Genomic DNA, 26,649 nt, shown 5'->3' with positions numbered 1-26,649 from the left:
AGGTCAGGGGCTTCACGCTAAACGTCCGTGGTTCAAGTGTTTTAAATTTTGGACCCATGCGAGATCTAGTGCTCAATGAGATCTTGGATCGTGAAGAAGATGAGGAGGAGGAAACTACACTCATGTTGAACAATCCGCATAAAATTGTGCGATGTCCATCCACCAAACAAATGAAGACCATTCCCCAAGACAAGACCTATAAACTTGTCTTTGATAAGAGGGTGGTTGACTTTGATACATTTCAGTCTTATCCGTACGGATATAAACACCATGAGTGGGAGCCGTAAGAAGTCTAAAAGAGTGAAAAAGTTCATCAAGAAACTAAAACATGAACATTCCCTGGATAAAAAACACTATGAAGAACGTATCAACAATCTTGAAATGGAACTGTGGAACAAACGGTATTACATCTCAACCATGTTAAATTATCTCGCCAGTATTTCCTACAATCCTTGGGATATTGGAGTGTACAAAGGATTTGCCCACATGTGCGGTGAATAGAATGTACATATGTAAATAGAGAAAGATATCAAACATTAGGAGATGATTTTTTAAAAAAAATTTTTTCATCTCCAATCTTTTTTTGTCATGTTTTTTTTTTACTTATAAAAATAAACCCTTTGAATTTTTTTTTTAAAAGACACTATCACCTATGGGAATTAAATGACAGGTTTTAGATCTTCGCAGATAAAAAAATTCTCCCCGCGAGCTGAGCGCATTCGCTATGACTTTTTTTCTTGAATGAAAACAGACTTTTCTTGAATGAAAACAGACTTTTCTTGAATGAAACTTGTTTTTATTTTCCATAACACAACATTGGTTCATACATTTCTTTCTGAAAACATAAGAACGAATAAACCGCGGCTTCATCTCACTATAAAACAAAAACAAAAAATTCGCCCGTTAATATTTTTTGTGCTGAAAATATTCCCCATTACAAGAAATAAATCTTACCTCTTCAAGACCATCTTCAGATAACATGATCGTAGTGAATTCGCTTTCTTCATTGATTTCCACCCCGCACACTAAAAAAAGAAAAAATTCCTTGTCAAATACTCGCAACGATCCTGTTTTGAAAAAATTTATTCTCGCCTTGAATATTCTTATCCACAGACTCGTCTCAACCATCTTTGTGAATGAAAAACCCTTCCAAGGATCAACCATAATGCCAATTATACCAATAACATTGAAAGAGGTACAAAGACGCAAATAAACTCCAAACTACTCGCCATGACACGCCACGAGGTTTTTGTGACAACGCTAATCGGGTGAAGCTTACATGACGTACCTCTCTGCCATGACGCCTGCGATACTTTTACGCATGCGTTCCTGGACATTTGTCCCATAGGGATGGTGTGCACGAGAATGTACTCATACCCTACTTACCCACCCCTCCCCCATGACAAAAATTCACCCACCCCTCCCTCTTAAAAAAATACACACCCACCCCTCCCCCTTACAAAATCTACTCGGTCCCAACGTCTCTCGGCCATGACCCAGGCCTTGACCGCTCGGACAAAACTCGGACCCAGGTCTCTCACGGACACACTTGTGACGTCATCAAATACTGCTCTCTCTCTCATTGGCTCTTTTTGTACCACGTGACCTTAATACTGACATCTGATTGGATAATCGCCAGACTGGCACATATTACTACTTGTGAGGTTTGTATTCATAGGTGGTGAAGAGCAAATCACAAAAAGAGTACAAGGAGACGAAAATGTAAATTATTCTTCTGAGAGAAACTCTTATTGATTCTTTGTTGTAGTTTCTCATACTCTATGTGTATGTAATTTTATAGGGATAAATCGCTCGGACAGAATTGCCAAACAACATGACATTTATTATTCCAACACTAAGAGTCTAAAAGATGAATGGAAAGTCAACGAGTAAATGGTTTCATCCATTAAAAAGCCTCCAGGCAAGAAATCCATCATGGAAAACATTGTTCATTACATTATTCAAATCAAAAGAAATTTGAAATTGTAATACAACAAGAAAGTTTTTTTAAAAAGAAATCTTGTTGAAATCTAATTCACTAGTCATATAGCTCAAATAATTTCGTAAATCGACAATGGCTTGTCCTGGTTTCGACTTTTACACCACCGAGTCCGTGTCAGAGAGTACTTGCTCATCTAAATACTCAAGGTAACTGTATAACTTAAATCTTGCTTGCGTTGTGTTAAAGGAAGCAATGAGAATGTTCATTTTCTTTCGTCTGGGTATGTCTTCGTTGATACTGTTGTACATGACTTCTAACACATCTTCTGAATGGATTCTAATGTAAAGAACTGTTGACATATTCAAAGAGTTTGTGAGGTGCGCTTATGGTTTTTATAACTTGCTAAATGTTTTAATAATTTAACTGAGCTAGAAAAGTTGTCAAAGAAGACGTGGTGGTTCTTATTCGTGAGAAGCCTAACCACACAAGTCATCACATCGTACCCTTGGCAACAGATTCTTGGCCACTGATTTGGTTCTTTACTTAAGTAAACATCGAAATTCAGAACAAAGCCATTACTAGAATCTGCGGTCATCCAAATTTTAATACCATACTTGATGGGCTTAGCTGGCTTGTACTGTCTAAAAGATAAACTCCCATGAAAACCAATCATACCCTCATCAACGGAAATATTCATAGTGGACAGAAAATTCCACCCCGCATTTAGCATGGACATAATCTAATTGGGTTGAACATTAAAAAGTCGATCATAATCTATATCGCCCTAATGTAAATAAGAATTTAATTATTCAAACCTATTCCTAGGCATCACCTTGTTTATCCCTGGATTCCCAAAAAAATTAATCGGCTGACCAGAAAAGAGCATAATTTGGTAACATAACAATACCCATAATTATGATGATTCCGAGAATTGCCTTCATTTCTGCCTGCATTATGGAACTTTTAAAAAGATCACCTAACTTTTGGTGTGCATAACGATTGCTTTCTTCGACCATTCTGTCCTACAAATCATCCCAGATGTGAGCTGAAAATATACCTATTTCATTAGGGTTATTTAAGACTAAATAATGCCTGTAGAGGGCACGAATTGAGGAACTTGGAAATCGTCAAGCTGGTCAGTCCAGCAAGCTTCTTCTTCAGCGTCTGTGTCTTCCTCTTTAGCCTCTAAATCATCTAGATCTAAATCCGACTCATTATACTGATTTAATCCTTCCTATCTAATTAATCGAACCCATCAGAGCTTCCTTTGTCCCCTGAGTCTAAGAAAAGTGCCACAACTTCTGGATTCAATTAAATCTCGTCAGCCGTATTCGACCGCAGGCACGTCAATGTTAAAATTTTAAAATTACTGGCACCACTAATCAACTGTCAAAAATCTGGGGAAGGGAGGCCAAATGACTGGTTAATTGTTCACCTGAGTCACAATGGAAACGAAACACAAAGATCTACTAGGGTAGAGTGGGGCAAGATTATAATACGATCGTATTTTTTTATGGGGAGGGGGGGTTCAAGGGAAGTTGAAGTTGTTACACACAGGCGGTTACTAGTGGTTTAGATGCTGATGGGTTAAATTTGAATTGCTAAGCCATGAACGAACAATCTTTTAAAGTTTACCCTGTTACGCACATGTGAGCCATGATTGTGCTACTTGTTTTTACCTTGTTTTGTCTGAAGCTTGAGACGGAGTTTGGATAGTAGGCAACTCTCGAGGATGAAAACCCTTTGCGACTGATAGTCCGTGTGTAATGGCGGCCGCATCGTGTTTGGTTGTAGGCAACAGCTCGGTCAAACAATCCAATCGACGGTCCATGAAGAGGAAATCGTATAAAATCATGATTATCAGATGTATGCGGTCTCGCGAGAGCGAAAACAACTTCCCCAGTAAAGATAAGGGAAAGAAATAGCTGAACACTGCGAGAGCGCCTGAACGCATGACCTACCGCCATCATCACCTGCATGCCATCCAGGACTAGTCAGTCAGAAGAGTCAGAAGAACTGTGAGACACCACTGGATTTTGAACGCGACTACTCCAAGCGATGATTCAATAAAGGAGCTGTTTAAAACCGTGGACTGAGTTAATCTTGGACTGGCAAAATAGTAAGGTTGTACCATCCTTGTTTCTTTGCTTGTCTTGAGTTGTAGGCTCTGCTGCATATCTCAAGAATTGCCTATTCCTTCTGAGGGTCTGATGGCCTGATTTGACCTGTCTGAGAGTTTCTCTACGCGAGTAGCTTGCTTCCACGTTTGATTCTTCTGCAAGGGTGCGATTCGGACTTCTTGTCCAATCTCTAGTTTAAGCGACTGTTTTGCACTATGGTCACGGTAAAGCTTGACCTTCAGCCTTTTCCACTCTTAACTGCTTTGTAGAGTCTGGAATTATTTCGGGACGGAGAAGACTTGCTGCTGTAGGTAGTAGAGTTCGTGTTCTTCTAGACATAAGCCTTTGAGCAGGGCTGGTTCCTAGACCTTCTGTAGGGGGGGTGTTCCTATAGTCTAACAAGGCTAACCATGGGTCTTTACCATCTCGTTCAGCCTTCTGAAAGAGCTGTTTGACCGTCATGACTGAAGATTCAGCTTTACCTTTGCATAATGTGGTAATGATGTCACATGGTTGAATTCCCAGCTGAGTGAAAACTCGTGAAACTCCTGACTGCTAAACTGTATACCTTGTTTTTCAACAACGCTGCTCCTTACCCATATTCGCTTGCATCGCATTGCACGGTGACTTATTCCTCCTTTCATAATACTTGAGCATACAGTGTTTGAGTACAAGTTTTCTTCCTTCCTTGAATGCCTCCTCGTGCTTTTCTGACTAGATAAATTTTGCTTCCTTTGCAGTCAAGTCCCTCAGTGGTTGTGCAACTTCTGATAACCTAGGCAGGAACTTTGACTAGTAATTGACGAATCCTAGGAGACTCAACAGTTCCTTCTTTGATTGAGGCTTCGGTATCTCCTCTACTGCTTTAGATTTGTCTGGGTCTGGCTTTAACCCATTCTTGGTGATCAAGTGTCCCATGAATATAACTTCAGACTTCCTGAGGTTTATCTTACTGCTGTTTAGACGTAGATTTGCTTTAGGGTTAGGTCTAGCTGACGAAGTAAGTTTTCATCATGATCTTGGTTAGCTTCCTCGTCATTCTCTTCATAGCCCATTACAAGTATGTCATCTCTGAATACCTCTACCTCCGGTAACCTATCAAGTTTCTCGTGTAACTTATGCCCTGTTCACACCAATTTAAATAAGTTTCATTAAACATAGTTTTTTTAAACATGGTTTTATAAAACATGTGTTGTTCAAGAACCGTTCACACTGCAGACTCGGTTAGGTATCGTGCAGCTTTGTTTTGATGTGGATTGTTGCCAATAAAATTAAACAGGCTATCAAACAAAACAAACATGGCAAACTTTGATTGTCTGTGGTATTCTCTGAAACCCCCACATTTTTTTGGAACATTTCAAAACCTGGACACCATCTGAGAACAATTAAAGATGCAGTAATTGCAAGTTTGCCATTTCACATATGAAATAAACATTAGCACTGAAATTATGCTAAAAAATTAGGGAGTAGTTTGAAACCCATAGTGTGACATATGCTAATTTAGCCATGCATACTCGCGTTTACATAAAATACTAATTTGAGTGCAAGACTTGCATCTTCCTCTATGAGTAGTAGCTTTAGGCCTAAGGAAGGAGGGGGACAATCTCAGCTTTTCTATCAAGTGTTCAGTTTGAATACCAAGAAGATCTACTCACTCAGTGACATGGCCTCAGCTGGGATTTATGTCAGCAAACTACTTTAATTCATTGACTTTTTGCTCTTGCTCCGTTGCAAGTGACTACATCATTATACACTAGACTTTTTTGGTAGTCCCTTACAAGAAAGAATAATTAAGCAAACAAACACACAGAGCTCTCTGTTGTAAATGTATCAATGAGACCTAAAAGACATTATTCATACCACCCTCTTTCTATGAACAACTGATGGAACCTCAGAAACAAATTTCTTCATTTTAAAGGTGGATCACAACTTTATTTTCAAATATTAAATCAATTTTCCAAAAAAATCCTATTCATTTATTTCATTGATTTTCCGGAGCATTTTTTAAATACTCTGGGCCAGGTCGTTCAAAAATGGCTTGCTAGCATCTGTTTTTCTTTTTGCGAAGGAACACAAGAAATCTTTAAATGCAGAAGTCGAGAATAAATCATGTGGAAGGCTGTTTGAGCCAATACTTATCTCAACATTGTACAAATCTATTCATCTTGGAAGTAAAATTATCAAGAAATTTTGTTAGAGATTAAAGACAACGCAGGCGCCGATATTGAAACATTTCCTTGGCCCATTGTCTGACCCTCCAATCAGCGAAAGTTTTCAAAGCTCACCTGTCAAACATTTAGCCTTGTTTGGTTGAGGAAATTTGCTAGCTGTTTTGTTGTTGCTGCCGCCGCTGGTGCCGCCGCTGAAGAAAGGCCACTCTTCGTTTGGATCATAGTTCTCAATATTTTCATGGTCTTCTTCTTCACTGTCCGCCTCAATGATAATTTTTGAAGAATTTACCACAACCTTCTGTTTGCTATATGGTTTTTTAGAGAAAAATTCATCAACTTCGTCGAAAAACGCCGGCTTCCTCTTCGGAGTTCCGTTTCTGGTCTTCTCGCATTCTTCTTTGTAGGACCGATACGCTCTTACTAAAGTGTGTATTCTTGTTTTGCAGGCATCTTCATCACGGTCTTTGTAAAAAAATCGCTTATTTCTTGTCATATAGGCCTCTTTCTTGTACAAGACATTAACTTCATTTCTATATTTTCGTCCCCCCCACTTCTGGAGTAGCAATAACGTTTCCTGGTTTTCCCAAACTCTTCCGCAGGTTTTTTTGGTAACAGAAAAGTTAAACAACCTCATTTAGGTAGTTTTATTAAACACAGTTTTGAACATGTTTGGCTACACGCGCCCGCGGTGTGAACAGGTAGTTTAATAAAACTAGTTCATTAAAACAACATTTAACCATGTTTAACCTTTGGTGTGAACGGGGTATTAGACTCAAATTCTTCAGGAACTAGGTTGATACCGAAGGGTAGTCTTAAATACTTGTAACGCCCAAACAGAGTCCAGAATGTCCTCTTGAGGCTACTACTTGCATCCAATCCAACCTGAAGAAACCATCTTTAGCATCCAAGGTGCTAAACACTTTTGCTTCGCTGAGTTTAGGTAACAATTCATCTGAGGTGGGCATTTGATATTTAGGACGGATGACTACCTTGGTAAGATCTTTAGGATCCAGGCAAATCCTGATCCTGTTTCGTGTGGTCACCACAACCATACTACGTCAGTCACCATAACCCACTCGGTGGGTTATGGTGACTTTCTCCACGAAAGGAGACTGTTCTTAACACTATGAATAGATTCCTCTGGATCCAATTCAACCTTGAGAAGCTCTAACTGTTCACAAGTCTCAGCTGATAGTAGGGATTTGTTAGTATTGTTAACAACTTGGAATCTCAGGTCCCTGCGGTTGCCTTTTCTCTCTACTTTGAGGGTAACCTCGTCTACTGGCAATATCAAAGTACCATCAAATAGCCTAAGCTGTGAGTTGGACTTACGTAAAGGGGGATCACCATTCTGGAGTTATTGAACCACGCATCTGTGACTGATCACATTGCAAGTTGCTCCTGTGTCCAATTGGCACACAAGCTGCTCTTTGTACTTCTGATCTACTATAAACGTAAAGCTAGATGTCAACTGTCTACCTCTACCACTAATTGCTGTTATAATAAGGTTCTGATATAACGCGCGCTGTCATTGGTTGAAAGAGCGTGCTCTATGAGAGTATAGAGCATAAAGCTGAGCTAAAGCTGTCACGCCATCTGCCAAATTGTACTATGTTCGACCTTTTCCGGGACTTCTTTTTAGCTTTTTTCGGATAATTGAAAGTGAAATTTCGAAACAAGCGAGCCGGCAAGTAGCAACAGAAGAACCAAACAAAGGTTTGTCAACTTACCAGGCGCCGTAATTTACGTTATTGAAACGTGAGCAGATACGAAAATCCTCAAAGGAAAAACAAAATAGACATTCCGAGTATTAAAGATTTTCACGCTCAGTTAGATTGCTAGCTTACGTACGGAAATAAAAATCAAACACAGCTAACACTCGTATAGTATATAAAGTTCAGTGTTCAAATACAAAACTGAACAAAACAGAAATGATGAAAAATATAACCAAACTGGCATAACTGCTAAAATTCATTCTAATCATGACGGTGTCTTCGCGAATATGATCATGCTGAAGTCCATCGCGGCTCGCTTATCATGGCGATCTCCGGTCATCACAGTAAAGCAAGCCTCAGAAACTATATCGGCCGCCCTTCGAGTAAAAAAATAAGAGCTTGCTCTGATATCCTTTCCGATGAGTTGAATGGAAAGTCACATCAGTCACTGCAGCCGAGTTTTGCCGTGCGTTCATCCCGAGCGATCTTCATGTTCCGGTGAATTCGGCTGTCGTTCATTCCAAATACACTCGTCTTGAACAGTTTGTTTTCTACCTTGTCATGTGAAAAAACTCGCGTGTTTTTATGAGCCATAATTCGGCTGAAGTTCACTGAACATTTCACTTCAAGATTCTGTATTAGAGACTTAAAAACTTCAGGCAAAAGTGTTAAATTCGACTTGCCGAACTATTTTAGTTTGAAAACTATCGCAGAATGTTAACTTTGATGGTTTTTGAACTTTGATGGTTTGACACTTTTGACAGCTTTAGTCTTGTTCAGCCAATCAGATTATTTGAACCATTCTAACAGGGATTCTGATTGGCTTATTGAAGCGTGCTTTATGAGAGTATAGAGCATGCTGACGACACTGTTGTTCGCTTTGGGGATAAAATTTGTTTTGAAAATTGAATGTAATGCTCGGGGAATTTAATGGTTTCTTTATTATAAAACAAATAGAGAAGCCTTGACTGTGCTCTGTTCTGTTATAAAGCACTTGGGAAGCTTGGGAAGCGGCTAGAGCACTCAAGAAGTGGGGAGAAACACGAGACGTAGTCGAGTGTGTCTCCCTACACTTCTCTCGTGCTCTAGCCGCTTCCTGCGTGCTTTATAACAGAACAGAGCACAGTCAAGGCTTCTCTATTTGTTAATTATCTCTTCTAGCTGTAACAATGATTCCTCTGACTCATAACCTTCTGCCTCCTCGGCAACATGAACTTTCTCTTTGCTTGACTGGCACATACGAGCGAAATGATTCATTTTCTTGCAAATTCGACATTTCTGTCCGTGTGCTGGATAATCAGTCGGTATTTTGCCAGTCGAAGATTAACTCGATGGCAATAGCTCGATGTAGGCTTCATATTTGCCTTCGAGTTCATCGTACGCTTCCGCAAGTTTCGCATAGTTTGTTTCAACTATTTCTACGCCTTGGTTGTTGTCTATCGACTTGGTGAGGAAGTTCTTCTTTCTTGTGAATCTTCCTTTAGCTGTTGTACGCTTGCCTTTAGCCTTCTCGATTTCAGCTGAGTTTTCCATCTTCGCTTATCCAGTTGTCGCTTTGTAGCAGACCACCGTGGATTTTGAATATTTTGCCAGTCGAAGATTAACTCAGTCCACGGTTTTAAACAGCTCCTTTATTGAATCATCGCTTGGAGTAGTCGCGTTCAAAATCCAGTGGTGTCTCACAGTTCTTCTGACTAGCAAGTCGTAATACAGTGAATTCCTTTTATGACGTCATCACGTTATGCGATTAGTAATAATTAATTGAAAATTGTGGCCTTAATTAGCTAGCGCAGTAGATAACATATTAAACAATACAGTCGGCTTGGCATGCTTCTTTTGCTGACCACAGTACTTGCATTCCAAGATTTATTGGCAGGTTTCTTTTGACTTGAAGGCTTCTTTTGGTTTTGAGGTTTCTTCCCTTGTACTGACCTACGCTTATCACGAACGAAATTCAGTTCGTCGTTATCTTTCTTCTCATCATTTTATATTGATTTCAACTGCTGATTCGTTACTTGGCTTGATTTACACATGTCAACTGCTTTATCCAGGGACAGAGCTCTCTCTCGAAGCAATCTAGCCTTTGCATTCTTATCTTGAATTCCAATGACTAGTCTATCTCGTATCTATCTCGTATCATTTCTTCCGTGAGAGCTCCTTCTTCCTGCTGAAGAAATAGTAACTTTACCAGGGCCAAAATTAAGATTCCTAAAACTCTGCCGGCGCTCTTTTCCCATAACGGAACGGAACGGAACGTTGCTAACCGTACCTGTTGATTCTTTTGATCCAAACCAGTCGCTACTTCGTAATCTTGCCATTGTTCCTTGAAAAATTGCCAGTTACTCGCAATATCTCCACGACAAACCATTGCTGCTGGCACAGGGAAATTGGTAGGGAAATTTTATATCTGAGGCGATGGGGAAGCGTGTGGACCGGCGGAAACAGCTTGTGGAGCTGGCGGTGGAAGGGCTTCTTCAGTATCCGATATCGTTACGCTTTCCACGCACGTGGTCAATGAAGGAAATCGCTGTACGGCTGTAGTGGTTTAGCTGCGCTTCGCTCCTAACACTACTTGAACGGACTGGAAGCCTAACTAGTTAATTGTGTGCATTGCAGCTCGCTATAAGATTAAAAGATCACTTCTGACACCGTGTTTCGGAAAGACACTCATTAACTGAGATCCACATTTTTGCTAATGAACAAAAACTCTTCTCTTTAATCAACTTCTTTTTTTTTTTTTTTTTGAATCAATACGTCATGTAAGTGTACACAGACATTATTCTCGAAATACGGTCATGAAAACCATATATGTAACAATGGGAAAGCGCTCAAAAATACAAACGCGGAGAAGCTCTAACTGTCGTGCTTGTTTAGACTTTTAATTGGTATGGGACTTGCGTGAAATTTTAAATATAAACCAGTGTATCGAAAAAGATGCACGTGTAATCCTGACTCGTGTTTTGTGAGAAATTTGGATCAGATACAGCAACATCAACGATCTTCACTTCCGCGTCGATCGACCGGAGAACGCGAATATCAAGGTGAGCTAGTCTTTAATTGTTAATCTTTAATTTATGTTTATTAAGAATTCAAATCTCATTTCTTGAACTATTTTAAGTCTTATCAGCCATTGTAAGCTCCTTGTTTTTAAATTCCACTGCAAGATTTTCTCTGATATCTTGAAACAAATCACGTTCCTTTTGTAGAGACGTTTAAGTTTAATTTGTATTTACCTTTTATAAAACTTTACCCTTTAATGAAATATGCGATAAAACTTCTAGCAACCCTAATCTTTTTCCAGAAAAAGAGTCTTTCAACCCTCTGTACCATTTCTTCTTGTACATGAATGTCACTGAACCTGAAAATTAGTTCCTTTGCAACCAAAAACGGGAAATGTCTGAAAGATACCGCTTACTTTAATGTACGATTATCATCGTCTTCTGGGCTAAGTTTATTCTCATGAGGTTACTTTTTAATCTGAATGAAAAAAGGTCATTAATCCGTACAGTATAAGTATGAGAAATGTTATTATTTATTGAGAGCCTCACTACCTGTAAATAGTTATATGCAAGATATATTGATACAACTGAAGGCATCACCTTTTAACCCTTTCACTCATAAGGTAAGTATCATCTATAACCAATTTTAAGACAGTTTTTTTTTAAAATTGTTTTTTTACTTCTTCTTGATTAAATACTCTGAATTTTCCCCCTTTTTTTACAGGTCATAACAACGCAAGTCATAGCACTAATTGTGCTTCTGTCTCCTCTTTAGAATAATTTATAATAACCAGGGCAAAGCCAATGTACACTATATTTTTTAAAAGCTCAGTGCTACAATATTTAATATGCTAAAAAACGAATTTATTTTTTCCGGACAGATTTAACGCAGGCTGTCAAGGATCATTACTGAGATTGACCTCAACATACTGAAATTGAACTAAAAGCAAAACTTATGTCTAACTGAGGTCAGTCCAATTTCCCCTCAGTAATTTTGACAAAAAATTGTTGATTACTACAGATTTATGGAAACACAAAGTATGTACATTTGCTTTTTATGTTTGATTTAGATTTTTTACCTACTAAGACTTGCTTTGTATCATATGTTATGATATGTAAATTTGTGAATATCACTTGGAGGTACAACTTGTACCAATTACCTGGAAATGATGATGATTGATGTAAAAAGAAACAATACAAGCACAGATTACATGTAATTATCAAATGAACTTAGATATTTGAGGGAAATTGATAAAGATACTTAAATTTTGGCAAGCTGGTTTATAATGTAAAATCTTTAGGACTATCATAAATGCATCTTTCCTGTGCCAAATGATGTTTTAAAATAGTTTTTATTTTGGCAGATAACTATCCAAAAAGGGAAAAAGTTTCTGAATACAGGAATAACTTCTGGCAGCATGGGTGAGTTTTAAAATGTCTTAAGATGTGAACTGAGGTTAATAACATTGTAAATTTCCAATCTTAATCTCTCTTAGTGGCCAAAGGTTAGGTTTTATCAAAAAGAGTAACAAATTACATTCATCTTTCAGTTTGCGAATTTTAGTCTCAAATTTTATTATTGACAAGTATATTTTGACTAGCACTCAGCTCACTAAAATCTCTATATTCATAAACCTGCATTTTAACTGGGATTGGAGTTAATATTCTGCAAACTGTAACTTCGCGAATTCATAGACCATTGCAGGAAATAAAACGAAGTGTTTCTGTTGAGGTCCATACCTGCATACACAGTTATTTGATGAAGGCAAAAGAGAAGAAAAACTAGGGGTCTTTTTGGAGTTTAAGTCAGGTAGTAAAGGAAAACATGAAAATGAGGCAATTTGGAAAAAATATCTTGGTCTTGTGCACATTTAGGTGTTAGCTTTTGGTAATAAATATTACAACGCTCAATTCATTGTTACACAAAGTTTAAGGAACTTGAGGTTATTTTTTAACTTAAGGGAAAATCCATTCTGAGTACAACCCAAAACAAGACTTGGTGGTTGAGAATGAAAAAGTCCACCCTTTCTCTCCTTAATAATTTTTCTTTTTAAGAATAATGAAAAATGACATGAATTTCCTGCAATAAGCAAAATTTAGGCCATGTAGTATGAATTTTTCCTCCCTCTTGAAGTAACTGGCTTACAGGAATCATGATCTTTTGAATCTGAAGGGAGTTACAAAACAACATACTTCTAAAGCCACTATTAAAATAATAATAATAATAATAATTACAAAAACAATAATGATAATAACTCTTGATTCAAACACAAATATCCAATATTTGAGAGGGAGACCCCTGAGGTTATCCCTATAAGAAGGGCTTCCTAACTAACTAACTTAACAGTTTAAAATCTCCGTAAAAACAAAAATCAAACAAAACAAAGTAGGACTAAGGGGGCAGTAAATTTATCACCCGGTAATCTAATAATTTTTATCCAAGTGAATCTTTGTTCTGTAGAAGCACTAGTGGCTGGCATTTTCGCTGGTTACACTTTTCTGAAGCAGGCATTACACACCATGCCTAGATTAGAAAAAGCAGTAAAATGGCTTTGAACCACAACCAATTCTGGATCTCTTCACAATGAAAGTTAGTACTAGATCAACTTGTGTACCAAACTTGTTTTAACCTGCATTACCAAAAAAATGATGATGATTATTATGATGATGGAAACACTTGTCTAAATCTGAATTAAATTTTTAGATTTTGCCAAATAGTGTTTTTATGTGGCTGGTGACTAAATGTCTCTGAGGACCACTGACCTCATTTTTTTGAGAAGACAAAGAGTATAACTAAACAGTTGGAAATTGTCTTTATACGTTCTGAAAATTTTATTGGGGAAGCCGTAACTTTGAATAGTACTTTGTAACTTGGCTGCTTAGCCGTGACAGTCAGCAAGGTCTTGCTCCTCTTTTATTCGTGTCTTATGGTCATTTTATTAAAAAATTAGGAGTTATTCCAAAAGGCACTCTTGATTGAAAAATTGATTTTCTCTGGTTTCATCAACATTTGTCCAGCACCTGTTTATAAACCACACATTGTGGTTTTGCATGTGCAACTAGTGGGACACCACTGTTAATTTTCTACACGTCTGAGGGAAAAATGTTTTAATGGTTAGAATACTTGCTCTTGGAAATCTTAAACTGTGGTTTATTGTTAAATATTAATGAAAACTATTTGTAGTCTGAGATAGAAATATGGAGCATACTTGATGAGGATGATAATGGTGATAAAGTCTTTATTGAAAAAATTAGACTCAAGAGAAGTGAGTTTACAGGCAAAATCACAAATAATAGAGACAATTTGATGTCTTCAACGTGATATAAAAAGAGATAAAAAGGGATAATCAAACATAACGGAATATGATCACACAAGTTTAAAAAGATATATGTTTATAAACAAGTTTTTGTATATTTCAGTTCTTATCTGGGGAAGTTGAAATTCGTGCCCCTTTCCCCAAGTGTTCTTGTCTGTTTTGGCGACAACAGATTTTGAGGTTGATGATTTTTTGTGGTGGTGATTTTGTAAATCCCCAGACTTCCAGACTATACACAAAGAAGGATAACACGAGGGAGTCAATTAACTTGTTGAGTTGATCTTGATAATAGCTGTAAAGCTTGCAAACCCTCAATATATACAGCCAAGTACTTGCTTGGTTATGAGGTTGTAAATGTGGAGGTCCCAGAAGCAAGGGTGTTCTTGAAATGTAATACTGTTTGTCAGAGCCACTGATGAAGGGCTAATGCTTGAAACGTCAGCTTTAAAACCCCTTGCGGTAGCCAATTTACATTATCAACTCAGTTGGTAATACGTAATTACCCTGTTATACTCTCCCACCAACACAGCAGCACAGTTTTATTAGAGACTTATCTCCTTTATTCTTATGTTCAGTGCGGCAATAACTTTGCGGAGCTGTACTAAGCAGCAGATTGAAAACAACTATAACATCCCACTGTAGATACAAGTTTGAAAGAATCATCTATATTGTAGACTCGCAGATTGTCCATGCCATGATCCAGAAGGAGAACTATGGTTACAACACATTCGCAGCCGTTCGGGTGGGAGAAATCCAAGAAAACACAGATCCCGAAAACTGGTATTGGACAGAGAGCAAAAATAACATCGCCGACTGGCTGACCCGCGGAAAGAAGTCAAATGAAATTGGCATGTACACTTTGTGGCAAAAAGGACCGGATTTCCTGAAGCTGCCTGAATCTGCATGGCCAATCACACGTACTTATACACAACGGCATGCAAACGTAATCACACATACCAAACCAGATGAAGCTGTAAACGATTCACTCGCAAAACGAATAAACATTGATAGGTTCTCAACCTACAATAAGCTTATCCATACAACCGCTCGAATTCTAGCAATGTATAATAAGACACACAAGATGACATTTAAAAATGCCTCAAGACCGCTCACACCAGATGATATCTCGAAGGCAGAAACATTTTGGATTCATGAAGCTCAAAAATCAATGCAACGTGACATAGATAAAGGGAAATACAAACGACTTTGTCCAAGGAGGCGCGATGATGGCATATACGTCGTAGGTGGCCGCGGTGAGAGATGGATCGAGATGAGTTATAACAAAACCGAGGTAATACTTCTGCCATATCAACATCGCCTCTCACGCCTTTATGCTGAGCATATTCACAGAAGAGGCCATCTCGGATTCCTCGCGACGGCCAGCAAGGTGAGATCAAGATTTTGGATCACGAAGTTGTTGACACTAACCAAATCCATCAAATACAACTGCATTATCTGTAGAAAGCTTGAAAGAAAACCAGAAGAACAAATTATGGGAAAACTCCCAATAGAGAGGCTGAAACCCGCACCCCCGTGGAATTCCACTGCGATTGATTATTTCGGACCCTTCAAGATTAAAGACGAAGTCAAGAAAAGAACATTTGGAAAGGGATATGGAGTACTGTTCAACTGCATGGGAACCAGAGCTGTCCATATCGACATAGCTCCTGATTACAGTACTGACAAATTCTTAATGGTACTAAGAAGATTTGTATCGATCAGAGGATACCCTTCCAAATTGTATTCTGACAATGGCAGCCAATTAGTAGCAGCAAGCGCCGAGCTAAAGAAAGTCATCAACGACTTAGATAAGAAACAGCTATTAGAGTTCGGAGTAATGGAAGGATTTGAATGGAAGTTCTCATCAGCAGATGCCCCCTGGCAAAACGGTGTATCGGAAGCACTTATTAAATCCGTGAAAAAAGCAATCACATTAGCTATTGGTGAAAGCGTTCTAACCTTCTCCGAGTTACAAACCATTTGTTACGAAGCGGCAAATCTTGTAAATGAACGACCAATCGGCCGACATCCTACATCAACAGATGATACCTATCTTTGTCCCAATGACCTCCTCCTTGGTAGAGCAACATCAAGAGTACCAAGTGGACCTTTCAAAGAGCCGTCCAACATCAAACAGCGCTTTGAACTTATACAACAACTAACTGACTCATTTTGGCGGAAATGGACTCGAGACTACTTTCCAAGCTTATTAGTCCAACAAAAATGGCACACGGCCCAGAGAAACCTTGAAATTGATGACATTGTTCTTATCCAAGATTCTAACGCGAAAAGAGGACAATGGAAACTTGGGAAAATATCAAAAGTTTACAAAGGGGAAGACGGGAAGGTCAGACGAGCCCTCGTCGAATACAAAAATCCCAAGCCTGGCGAAAAAGTGACCGAATACAAAGGGAAAGGCTTTACAACTATCGAACGACCAGTTAACAAGCTGATAACTATCCTACCTGCATCAGAACACAAATGAACTATCTCAAAACATTTTGGCAATAATAACTCTGAACTATTATGTGTAATTCTGAAATGATTTTTACCGAAAACTTTAAACAGTCTGTAATTGCCGGCGGGGAGTGTATTGCGCAAAATTCTAATTTCTTTGCGCATTATAATTTGTTGACGTAACAGATATAATTGTTAAGATTTTCTATCGCTAGACAGTGTTATGGACACCTAGAACCAATGGGTAAATATTTACCTTGATTTCTTTTGATATTATCGATATGAACTGAAACTAATTTGTTAACGCATTACTTTACAGATTTCGAATCTCCGATCCATATCCATAGATTTTGTCATAACCTTCATCCGTTATTTATTGTAATAAAATATCGAGGTTTGGAACTTTTGGTACATTAATGACAAAACGGTGTATCGGAAGCACTTATTAAATCCGTGAAAAAATTTGACTTCTTTCCGCGGGTCAGCCAGTCGGCGATGTTATTTTTGCTCTCTGTCCAATACCAGTTTTCGGGATCTGTGTTTTCTTGGATTTCTCCCACCCGAACGGCTGCGAATGTGTTGTAACCATAGTTCTCCTTCTGGATCATGGCATGGACAATCTGCGAGTCTACAATATAGATGATTCTTTCAAACTTGTATCTACAGTGGGATGTTATAGTTGTTTTCAATCTGCTGCTTAGTACAGCTCCGCAAAGTTCGATACGATCGATGGATATTTTCTTTATAGGTGTTAAGCGGTTTTTAGATATGATGAGATGACTATCAAATTCTCCTGTTGTCAGTTTCCATCTAGCATATGCGCATGCGCCATACGCGTTTGTCGACCCGTCAGAGAAAATGATGAGGATAGAATTTCCTACGGTATTAGGTGCTTTCATGCATCTTCTTATTTTCACTTCATTCATTCCTGGCAGATCATCGAAGAAAATCATCCAGTCTTTCGTGTGATCTGATGGTATAGGATCATCCCAGTCGAGGGTGAGGTCACTTATCCATAGTTGTCTCATGAGGATCTTAGCTTTGACAGTAACTGGTCCTGCTAGTCCGAGTGGATCGTATATGCTGTTCACTTGTGACAGGATCTTCCTTTTTGTCAAAGCGTCACAAGCGATGGGCTTGGGATTCTTCTTCTTCATTTTGCCTTGTAAATTTAGCTTGACCTTGAAGCAAAGTTCATCTTGGTTAGTATTCCATTCGACACCAAGGACCTTTTCCGTCGCTGTGTTGGGTGTAACTGGTAGGATTGATTGAACATGGCTTGTGTTATAGGAATACATCCACTCTTTAATCTGAAATCCTCCTGTGATCAGAACTTTCTCCATGTCTGAGGCAAGTTTTTTGGCGTCTTTCAGCGTAGGAACACTTTCGATAAGGTCATCCATGTAGGTGTTATTGATTATTACGTTTGCTGCCTCAGGGTATTGCTGTTTGAGTCGCTCTGCTGTCTTGCGTAATGCCAGTGTCGCTATGGTCCCAGAGGGGCGATCTCCAAAGGAAACCCTTTGTATGATGTATGTATTGGGATGTTGAATTGTATTGAAGTCACGCCATAGGAAGCGATGAGTATGGTGATCAGTTTCCTGAGTTCTGACAGTATGATACATCTTCTTTACGTCTCCGATGATGGCGATTTCATTTTCTCTGAATCGTATCAGGATTCCTAGTAATTCGTTCAGTAAGTCTGGACCCTTGGCCCAATACTCATTTAGGACGTGTCCCATATAATTCGCACTGCTGTTGAAGACGATTCTCACGGGGGTCGATTTTGAGTCAGGTTTCAGGACTTCGTGGTGAGAAATGTAGTGGATTGGTCCTTTATAGCTTTGTAACTCATCCTGGGAGAGTTTTCTTGCTACACCTCTAGCAATCATATCTTCTATTTGCTTTTGATAGACGTCAGCGTGAGCTTTATTTTTCATGAGTCGCCTTTCAGTTGACATGAGCATGCTGAATGCTACGCGCTTGTTGTCAGGAAGTTCATAAGGGTCTCTGATCCATGGATACCCGGCAATCCATATCTTATTTTCTTCGTCGTATTTCAAATTCTTGTCGATTAGTGCTAATTCCTTCTCCTCTTTGATGCTGTAGTTTTTACTTCCGACTGAACATTTGCCACATTTGCAGCCTCCACAGCGCGGATTGCAATTGATCCCGAGATTCTCGATGTTATAGAAATCTTCGATTCTTACTGCTCGTACATGATGAGCTCTGATGTTTCTAAGAGGTTGCTCTTCATTCATATTCTTGATTGAAGAATGTGTCCCGCCAAGGCATCTACCGAAACGGTTCTTTAGGAGTAGGAGGTGGTTGACGTTCTTCTCCTTCTGAGGATGATAGTTGGCGTATTCATAGCCTATTAAAACATCGACGGTACCAGTGGGTCGAACAAGATCTTCTTTTGGTATGTTATTGAAATGTTTTGCAATCCCGTCTATCTTAACGTTCATGATGTCTGAAGTGATTTTTTCTATCCCGTACACGTCAAAGTAAACCCGATTGCCTTGTAGGTCAAATAGAGGAAGTTTGTACTTGTATGAAATCAGGGCTTCATTCTCTCCTCCAACCTTAACCAGAGATAGCTGAACTTTGGTTCCTCTTAGTTTCTCTGCCTCTGCTTTTGCATTTGTAATAAAGGAAAGGGATGCTCCATTATCCCACAAGACATTAACCCAACCTTTTGGACTTCGTATTTTCTGTATCTGAAGTAAACAGGTGTCAACGTCAGTGCTGTCGCATACACTTGCCGTGCCAGAAACTGAAGGTGGCGTTTCTTCTTGTTTGGGCGAGGGTTCTACTTTCTTCTCTTGATGCAGTGTACTGTGATGTGTTCTTTTGCAATTATTGACATTGCAGATTCGTTTGCTTCGACATTGTTGCGAGCGATGTCCACGTCTCAAACACGACCAGCAAGCACCCTTCTCCTTGACAATCTTCTCCTTTTCCTCAATCGGTTTGGAGAGGTATACTCGGCACTCGCTTGTCCAGTGGTTACCATTTTCGTGAATTAGGCATTGCCTGTTTTGTTTGGTATTTCGTTGTTGTTCAACTGGATTGTCATCTTTCTTGTCAGTATGATTCACGGAACCCTTAATTTTTTCACTGCTCAGGCGTAACTCTGCGTTCTGGTATTCAAGAGCTCTCTTCAGGTTCAGTAGAAATCTCAATAGACTTGGAAACTTATCAGTTTTATCAATGGTGCTCGTGTCGTTGCTGACTAATCTCGCCCATTCTTTCATTACGTCAGGGGGTAATCGTTTCTCATTGATGCTGATCGAGCTAGTTGTAGTTATCTCTTTCTCCAATTTTAGGTTGCATAGATCGCGATAGCCTTCTTCAATTACATTGACGAATTGAATGAACTTTTTGTGCTCACCTTCCTTAATACATTTAACATTCTGAATGGAATTGATGATGGCATCAGCGACTTTTGCAGGATCGCCGTATTTGGAGTCTAGTCGCTCCCACATTGCTTGGATGTCGTCGTCTACGCTTTTTACATGAGCAAGGGGTTCCATTCCTAAGCAGGATCTTAGCGTATAAGGTGCGGTATTAATATTCAAATTGGGCATAACTTGTTTCTCGAAGTCTCGTTTGAATTGGGGGTAATCTCTTAACTCGCCATCAAATCTCGGCATTTTGATCTTCTCTAGGTGAATATTGCTAGGTTTCATGGCATCAGTGGTAAGCTTAAGGGTTGCTCCGTCATTGGATTTGATGAAGGTTTTGCTTTCATTTTCATCGACGCGGGTTGCCATTAATTCTGAAATTTCACTGTAGCGTTGTTGAACGTCAAAAATCCACCGCAATTCTCGTTCTGCGGAGTCTTTATCAATGAGCTCGATTAACTTTTCGTGTTTTTGTTTACAGTCGACAAAAGCCTCTTCAAGCTGACTTTGCAAGTTTTTCATGTGCGTCGTTGTAACCTTTTCGTTTTCCATCGTATGGGAAGCATTACCATATAAGGCATCAAAGACTGCGCGTGCAGTGTTCCTTTTGTTGAGGATGCATTCCTTTTCTTTGCTTGCGGATTTATCGCGTTCTTTTTCTGCGCGCGCTCTTGTTTCATTTTCTATGTATTCAAATTTTAAATTTCTCGCGTCCGTGTATAGGTTTTGTAGCTCTTCGAGCCAATTTTCTGCTGTGTTCATCTCGTCATCCTTCAGGAGCTCTATATAAGCGTTGTGTTTACCTTCTAATTCCTTCCATGCTTTGACGAGCTCAGCATAATCGTCTTCAATCACATCTGCTATTCTTCTGTCGCGGACAGATCTCAGCAGCTCATTCCTTTTCCTTGTGAAGATTGTTCTGGCATTCTTCCGGTCTGTTTTCGCTTTTTCTGGATCCATTATCTTCGTGTTCACGTCCCAATGGATTTCGAATGTGACGGTGTGTTAGGACATTAATGTACCAAAAGTTCCAAACCTCGATATTTTATTACAATAAATAACGGATGAAGGTTATGACAAAATCTATGGATATGGATCGGAGATTCGAAATCTGTAAAGTAATGCGTTAACAAATTAGTTTCAGTTCATATCGATAATATCAAAAGAAATCAAGGTAAATATTTACCCATTGGTTCTAGGTGTCCATAACACTGTCTAGCGATAGAAAATCTTAACAATTATATCTTTTACGTCAACAAATTATAATGCGCAAAGAAATTAGAATTTTGCGCAATACACTGGATGTGGTTTAGGCTTGGCATATCAGCATTTGCCATGGACACACTTTGATCACCTGTAAGATATGTCACATGCTGATAAGCAAACGTGTTTACAAATAAGTTATGTTTATCTCTTTTTGAATTACTTTCTAATTTCATATGGTCACTTTTAGGAAAACTTTGAACACAGATCCAGTCTGTTATAATGGCAGGGCCTAGTAAGAGCAGCAGCTCAGTGGTTTGCAGTGATGACCCTCCACCTCTGAGTATTACACTGAAGAAGACAAGAGATCTGCCAAAGAAGATGAAACAATGGAGCAGAGACCATCTTCCAGTTGACATTCTGCTTTTGACTGTGGAGGATTGCGAGCTCTTGGCTTGTTATCATTACCTGAGCGATCCCTTTAAAAGCTATGAGAGATCCATTGGATATGTGTATTTTGGAAAGATAGGTGAAGAGGATGGGCCACTGAAAGTTGCCCTATTGAGGTGTTCTAAAGAATCTGCAGATCCTGGAGGTTCTCAAACTGCTGCTAAAAATGCTGTCACACTCCTGATTCCCAAGGCTACATTTTTGGTTGGTTTCTGCTACAGTTTGAATGCTGACAAAGCCCAGTTAGGAGATGTGGTGTTATCCTCAATGCTTGCAACATATTTTAACAAAACCCCAGTGAGTAGAGATGTTGGCAAACTTATCAGAAGTGCAGATGATGGATGGGAGGCACCATTAGAAAACCTAGAAGCACGAAAAGTCAATGTCCATCGTGATGGAGAGATTTTGAGCAGCTGTGATCTGAATGGTGCCAAACAGCAGTGTCATTTACACCCTGGGGCAATTGCAGTTGAAATGGAAGGAAAAGGAGAGAATTATTCTCAGGGTTACTCTTGCTTGGCATTTGTGATCATTGTTTTTCCATGAGAAGAATTACATGTATTCCTTATGTCCAGTGTGATAAAATGTTACTAGGATCACTCACACAAAGCTGACCACCGTCAATTAACTCTTTGTAAACTCTTTTTCATGTGTGCGCTTTGGGCCTAAGCACTGATTGGCATAAGTGAAATTTGTTGGGATTATCGTTCATTTCTCTATAATATAACTTTTTGATCTCATATTAGTGGCCCAGTAACAGAAGATGATTGTTCTCAGTCATTTACAAAGGCGCACTGCGAGCAAGAAATAAATTATGAGTAGTCGTGAAGGTCCTCAAACATAATGTGTATTACATGGCACCCTCAATTTCATGTTCTTAAGCTTTACCCCTGAGCTACAGGGTCAGAAGGGAGCTTCTGATGGCTAAGCTGTAAGGCCAGGTTTCTGAAGGAAGTGAGAAAGTTAGCAATTTTGTATGGGGAGTGATCACCACAAGTGCACAATGGTAATGAGTATTACCGCGTACCCTCCACTTTGATGTCCTTTAGCTTTAGCTCTGAACTACAGGAGGCTTCTGGTTGCTAAACTAGCCAGGAGAAGGGGAAGTACTTATAAATTTATTGTAGGGGGTCAGTGGTAAGCTCAGGTGTACAATGGTAATGTGTATTGCAGTGTACCCTCCAACTTGTCATATTTTGAAGCCTCGCCTCTGAACCATTCAAAGTTCATGATTGTTAGACCATTAAGCCAGGTTTTTGTGTGAGGTGAGGTACTCAATACTATTTGTTCGAGGAAATTCTTTCCTGAATTCCAAATCCTTACTCTTTAATATAGCGCTTCTGACCAAAAAGGTACCCTGCTCTACTCATTATACTCACTAGGAAGGGTGGTGCTAATTTATAAACCTGTAGAAAAAACAACATTCCTTAAAGAAATACAGTGGCAAAAGAAAAATAAAAAGATTGATCTGCAGAAAAACGAAGCCTCTTCTGCTCAAATGAATCGTAATTATCTCTCTATAATATCATTGTTTAAATCCATTTCAATTTTTATTGGTTTTTTTTTTCATTTTTCTACCTCAGGCCTTTTTGCAGCAGCACACGACTTGAAGATTGAGTGGCTTGTCGTTAAAGGTGTTTGTGGTTTTGTACATGGCGCTGCAACTTCAAACGATTCATGGAAGACTTTTGCTTCTGTAATGGCAGCTTCTGTTGTATCCAACATGTTGAGTAACTCTTTTGTGTTTAGAGACTGGCCTCATTACGGACTCCGAGGTACGTGTACATTTTTGTCACAGCTTTGGTTGTGTCTTCCAAGAGATCTTGTAACTTGCTTAATTTCCTCGGTATAGAATATCGCTATCTGCTGATGAAACATGAAGACCAACAGTGGAATTAAATATATATTAGAAAACTGATAAACATACGCATTCTTTGTTTTTCAATCGCATTGCTCTGAAGAAAACTGAGATACGTACAAGTTAACTTAAGTAGTTCTAGTTCCAATTTTAAAGTCATGGATAACGTTCTAAAATTCCAGATTAGAGGGGTTCATAAGAAATAACTCACTTTCTGCGGCTTCATTGTATTTCATTAGTCTTAAATGAAATCTTTTATCTTTCGTCTTAGATTGTAGGTATTACAAATCGTTGATTAAAGACGCTTATCAAATACCCTCTCCCCCTGCCCTCCTAGGTATTGTTTTCGTGTCCAGACTATTGTGCGCAGTAAGACGAACCCAGATTTTCTTTGTTTACCTTTTTACGAAGTACCTCACTGTTACTGAGCGGTTTAAAACATTGTTGAGATCTAACTCTTAGCTTTTATTCCCACCCAATGAATTTCAATTCTTCAAGTCCATCAATTTCTCTTCTCTCTTTTCCGTGAGCGGGCTCACATGAGATTTTCATCTTAAATCAGCACTTATTTTGACTCCTGCTTGTAACCCATTTCACAAATTTAGTAAGGTGTGTTTTAATTCTCACTACAGTTTGACTTTCCTTTCACTTTTGCAGACATTTCAACTGGAGAGGAGAGTTTCAAAAGTGATGATCCTTCAGAAAATAAACGTATAAGGCTTGCAGGTATTGTAACAACACACGTGAAAAAATAATGCATTTTTTCACGTGTGTTGATATAGTCAATCAGCTGCTGACACGTCACTCGTCTTTCGCGCCTCTCGGTTAGGTTGATGAATGAATGGCAAAGCGTGGCAAAGCGTCGCAAAGCGTTTGGTTTTTTTCCTTAAACCAAGGTTGTTTATTTCTGAAATGTGCACAAACTATGGCTGATAGATTCGTTTTGCTTACAGATACAGACGTAGAAAAATTTATCGACATTGAAGAAAAGAGAAACACAGAAAGAAAAACCGAAGGGGACTTGAGTTTGGTTATGGTGTTTCTCCCGAGGGAGAAAGAGAATCGAAAAATTGAAGATCTGCCACCGGCCGAATTAGATACCTACCTGAGCAGATTTCTGCTATCGGAACGGAAAAAGTCTGGCGAAGAGTACAAACCAGCAACTCTTAAAGGAATCATTTCTTCGGTTGAACGCTATCTGAAAAAACGGGGCTACAGCGACTCAATAATCACGGGTCAACCGTTCGCCAAAACGCGAGATGCATTGAAGTCAAAACAGAAACAGCTGAAATGGCTTGGCAAAGGAAATAAACCAAAAGATGCAGCTAGTTTCGACCAAGAGGAGATTGATCTACTTTTCAGGAATGGAGTCATGGGAATTCATACGCCTCAAGCACTCATTAACACGCTGTGGTTCAACAACTGTTTACACTTCAACATAAGAGGAGGAAAAGCGCATCGCAACCTGAGATGGGGAGATGTTGTCTTCAAAACCGACTGTGATGGTAAAGGATATCTTGAATACTCAGCTGAAAGACAAAAAAGAACAAGACCTGGCGATAATTCACTAGACAGAAGACAAATCAAGCCTCAAATCTACGAGAACCTTACAGTGCCCAACGAGCGAAATCCCGTTTCAGCATTCAAATTGTACATGACTAAACGGCCAAAGGAAACTCTCGTCGATGGGTCGCCATTCTACCTAACGATAAACCATCTTAGCAAAGAAAAGTTGGCCTTATCAGGTGCGAAATGGTTCAAGTCTCAACCTATGGGAGCGAACAAACTAAATACTTTGATGAGAGAATGTGCGAAGGCAGCTGGTCTTGACACAAATAAGCAAATCACCAACCATAATGCAAAGGAAACGCTTTGTCTAGATAACTGGCCAAAAGAATCCTCAGTCTATCAGTAACTACAGCTTATTGGGAGAAAAGTAGCAAATGGCAAATTCAACCCTCCTGTCGACAACATGTTCAAGCACTTCTGTCTCGCAGCAGCTTCAATCGCAAACAGTGCCGCAGCCGGTGATACAACAAGAATTTTCTGGCAGGTTCGTGCCCGATGAAGTTAATTGTTTTAAATCTCTCTTTCAAGGAAATTATATTTGTGGAGGAACATTTAACGTTCATAAGACATAGTTTGATGCTACGCTGGTTTGCAGATTTAATGAATGTAACCGAAGAAGTTACAATTCATAGACCCAACGTTTCACTCCTGTCTAGTGCCTTCATCAGGGGTGATCTAAACGCTGCAACAAGAGTTCCTTTTATATGATCACTAATTAGCGGCCTTTTTTTTTCTTTTTTTTTTCTGACGAGGTGTAAATAGGCGTCAGGAAGCAGACCGCCATCGTCACGATTTAAAGGAGCGTGGGCGGAGTTAATGTGCCAAGCCTCCAAACAAAGGCGCTGGTGGTAACGCCGATTAGTGGTGATCATTTTAGAATTATCCCACCCAATTGTATGGTTGGTTAGGCAAGTATGCTCCGATAAAGCTGAATTCTCCTTTTTGCAAAGAAAAACCGATTCGAAGGCTGAGGAGAGGAAATATGTTTCCAATGTCCTAAAGGCAAATGGCTATACAAAAACATTTCTCCGTAACTGCCAAAAACCGGTTACAAATAGTAACGCTCTTGATGAAAGGGAACCAGCGACTGGTTTTGCTGTTATTCCTTACATACAGGGTGTTACTGAACCATTCAAGAGAATTTTGAATAGCCACAACGTTAAAGTTGCTCAAAAACCTTTTCAGACTTTGGGGCATATTTTCGCCAAACCTAAGGATCCTGTCACGAAAGAACAACGAACCGACGCCATTTATTCTATTCCTTGCAATGACTGTGACAACGAATACATCGGACAGACCAAACGCCAGTTTGGTACACGGTTAAAAGAGCACCAAAAAGCGGTTTTTCTTTGCAAAAAGGAAAATTCAGCTTTATCGGAGCATACTTGCCTAACCGACCATACAATTGGGTGGGATAATTCTAAAATGATCACCACTAATC

At 39.2% G+C, this 26,649-nt stretch overlaps 4 protein-coding genes across 4 annotated transcripts; 2 read left to right on the top strand and 2 right to left on the bottom strand.

Annotated features, from left to right (window-relative positions):
- Nucleotides 1–10,757: 10,757 nt before the first annotated feature.
- On the top strand, nucleotides 10,758–25,846 carry LOC131786515 (uncharacterized). Its single transcript, XM_066163497.1, has 7 exons — nucleotides 10,758–10,989; nucleotides 11,829–11,915; nucleotides 12,312–12,369; nucleotides 21,582–22,324; nucleotides 23,112–23,556; nucleotides 24,297–24,365; nucleotides 24,593–25,846. Exons 4-7 carry the CDS (start codon nucleotides 21,614–21,616, stop codon nucleotides 25,552–25,554), a joined length of 2,187 nt encoding a protein of 728 aa, XP_066019594.1. The 5' UTR covers nucleotides 10,758–10,989; nucleotides 11,829–11,915; nucleotides 12,312–12,369; nucleotides 21,582–21,613; the 3' UTR covers nucleotides 25,555–25,846.
- Nucleotides 14,959–16,749, top strand: LOC131798508 (uncharacterized). The gene has a single exon (XM_059116161.2). It carries the CDS (start codon nucleotides 14,959–14,961, stop codon nucleotides 16,747–16,749), a length of 1,791 nt encoding a protein of 596 aa, XP_058972144.2.
- LOC136279555 (uncharacterized) lies at nucleotides 17,135–19,089 on the bottom strand. The gene has a single exon (XM_066163499.1). The coding sequence runs from the start codon at nucleotides 18,980–18,982 to the stop codon at nucleotides 17,135–17,137; it is 1,848 nt and encodes a 615-aa protein (XP_066019596.1). The 5' UTR covers nucleotides 18,983–19,089.
- On the bottom strand, nucleotides 19,089–21,088 carry LOC136279554 (uncharacterized). Its single transcript, XM_066163498.1, has 2 exons — nucleotides 19,221–21,088; nucleotides 19,089–19,095 (listed from the first exon to the last, which is right to left on the bottom strand). The coding sequence occupies exons 1-2, from the start codon at nucleotides 21,086–21,088 to the stop codon at nucleotides 19,089–19,091; spliced, it is 1,875 nt and encodes a 624-aa protein (XP_066019595.1).
- Nucleotides 25,847–26,649: the final 803 nt, after the last annotated feature.

The sequence above is a fragment of the Pocillopora verrucosa genome, chromosome 3 (genome assembly GCF_036669915.1).
Source record: "Pocillopora verrucosa isolate sample1 chromosome 3, ASM3666991v2, whole genome shotgun sequence".
Lineage (NCBI taxonomy): Eukaryota > Metazoa > Cnidaria > Anthozoa > Scleractinia > Pocilloporidae > Pocillopora > Pocillopora verrucosa.
Note: the sequence above shows the minus strand (reverse complement) of the source record. Positions and strands in the feature narration are given on the sequence as shown.

Excerpts from the sequence above, each read along its gene's own strand:
- LOC136279554 (XM_066163498.1), bottom strand. The coding sequence starts at position 21,088 with ATGGATCCAGAAAAAGCGAAAACAGACCGGAAGAATGCCAGAACAATC.
- LOC131786515 (XM_066163497.1), top strand. The coding sequence starts at position 21,614 with ATGGCAGGGCCTAGTAAGAGCAGCAGCTCAGTGGTTTGCAGTGATGAC. Across the intron at positions 22,325-23,111 it reads TTGTGATCATTGTTTTTCCA|TATAGCGCTTCTGACCAAAA; the intron begins TGAGAAGAATTA and ends CTTACTCTTTAA. Across the intron at positions 23,557-24,296 it reads GCCTCATTACGGACTCCGAG|ACATTTCAACTGGAGAGGAG; the intron begins GTACGTGTACAT and ends TCACTTTTGCAG.
- LOC136279555 (XM_066163499.1), bottom strand. The coding sequence starts at position 18,982 with ATGAATGAAGAGCAACCTCTTAGAAACATCAGAGCTCATCATGTACGA.
- LOC131798508 (XM_059116161.2), top strand. The coding sequence starts at position 14,959 with ATGATCCAGAAGGAGAACTATGGTTACAACACATTCGCAGCCGTTCGG.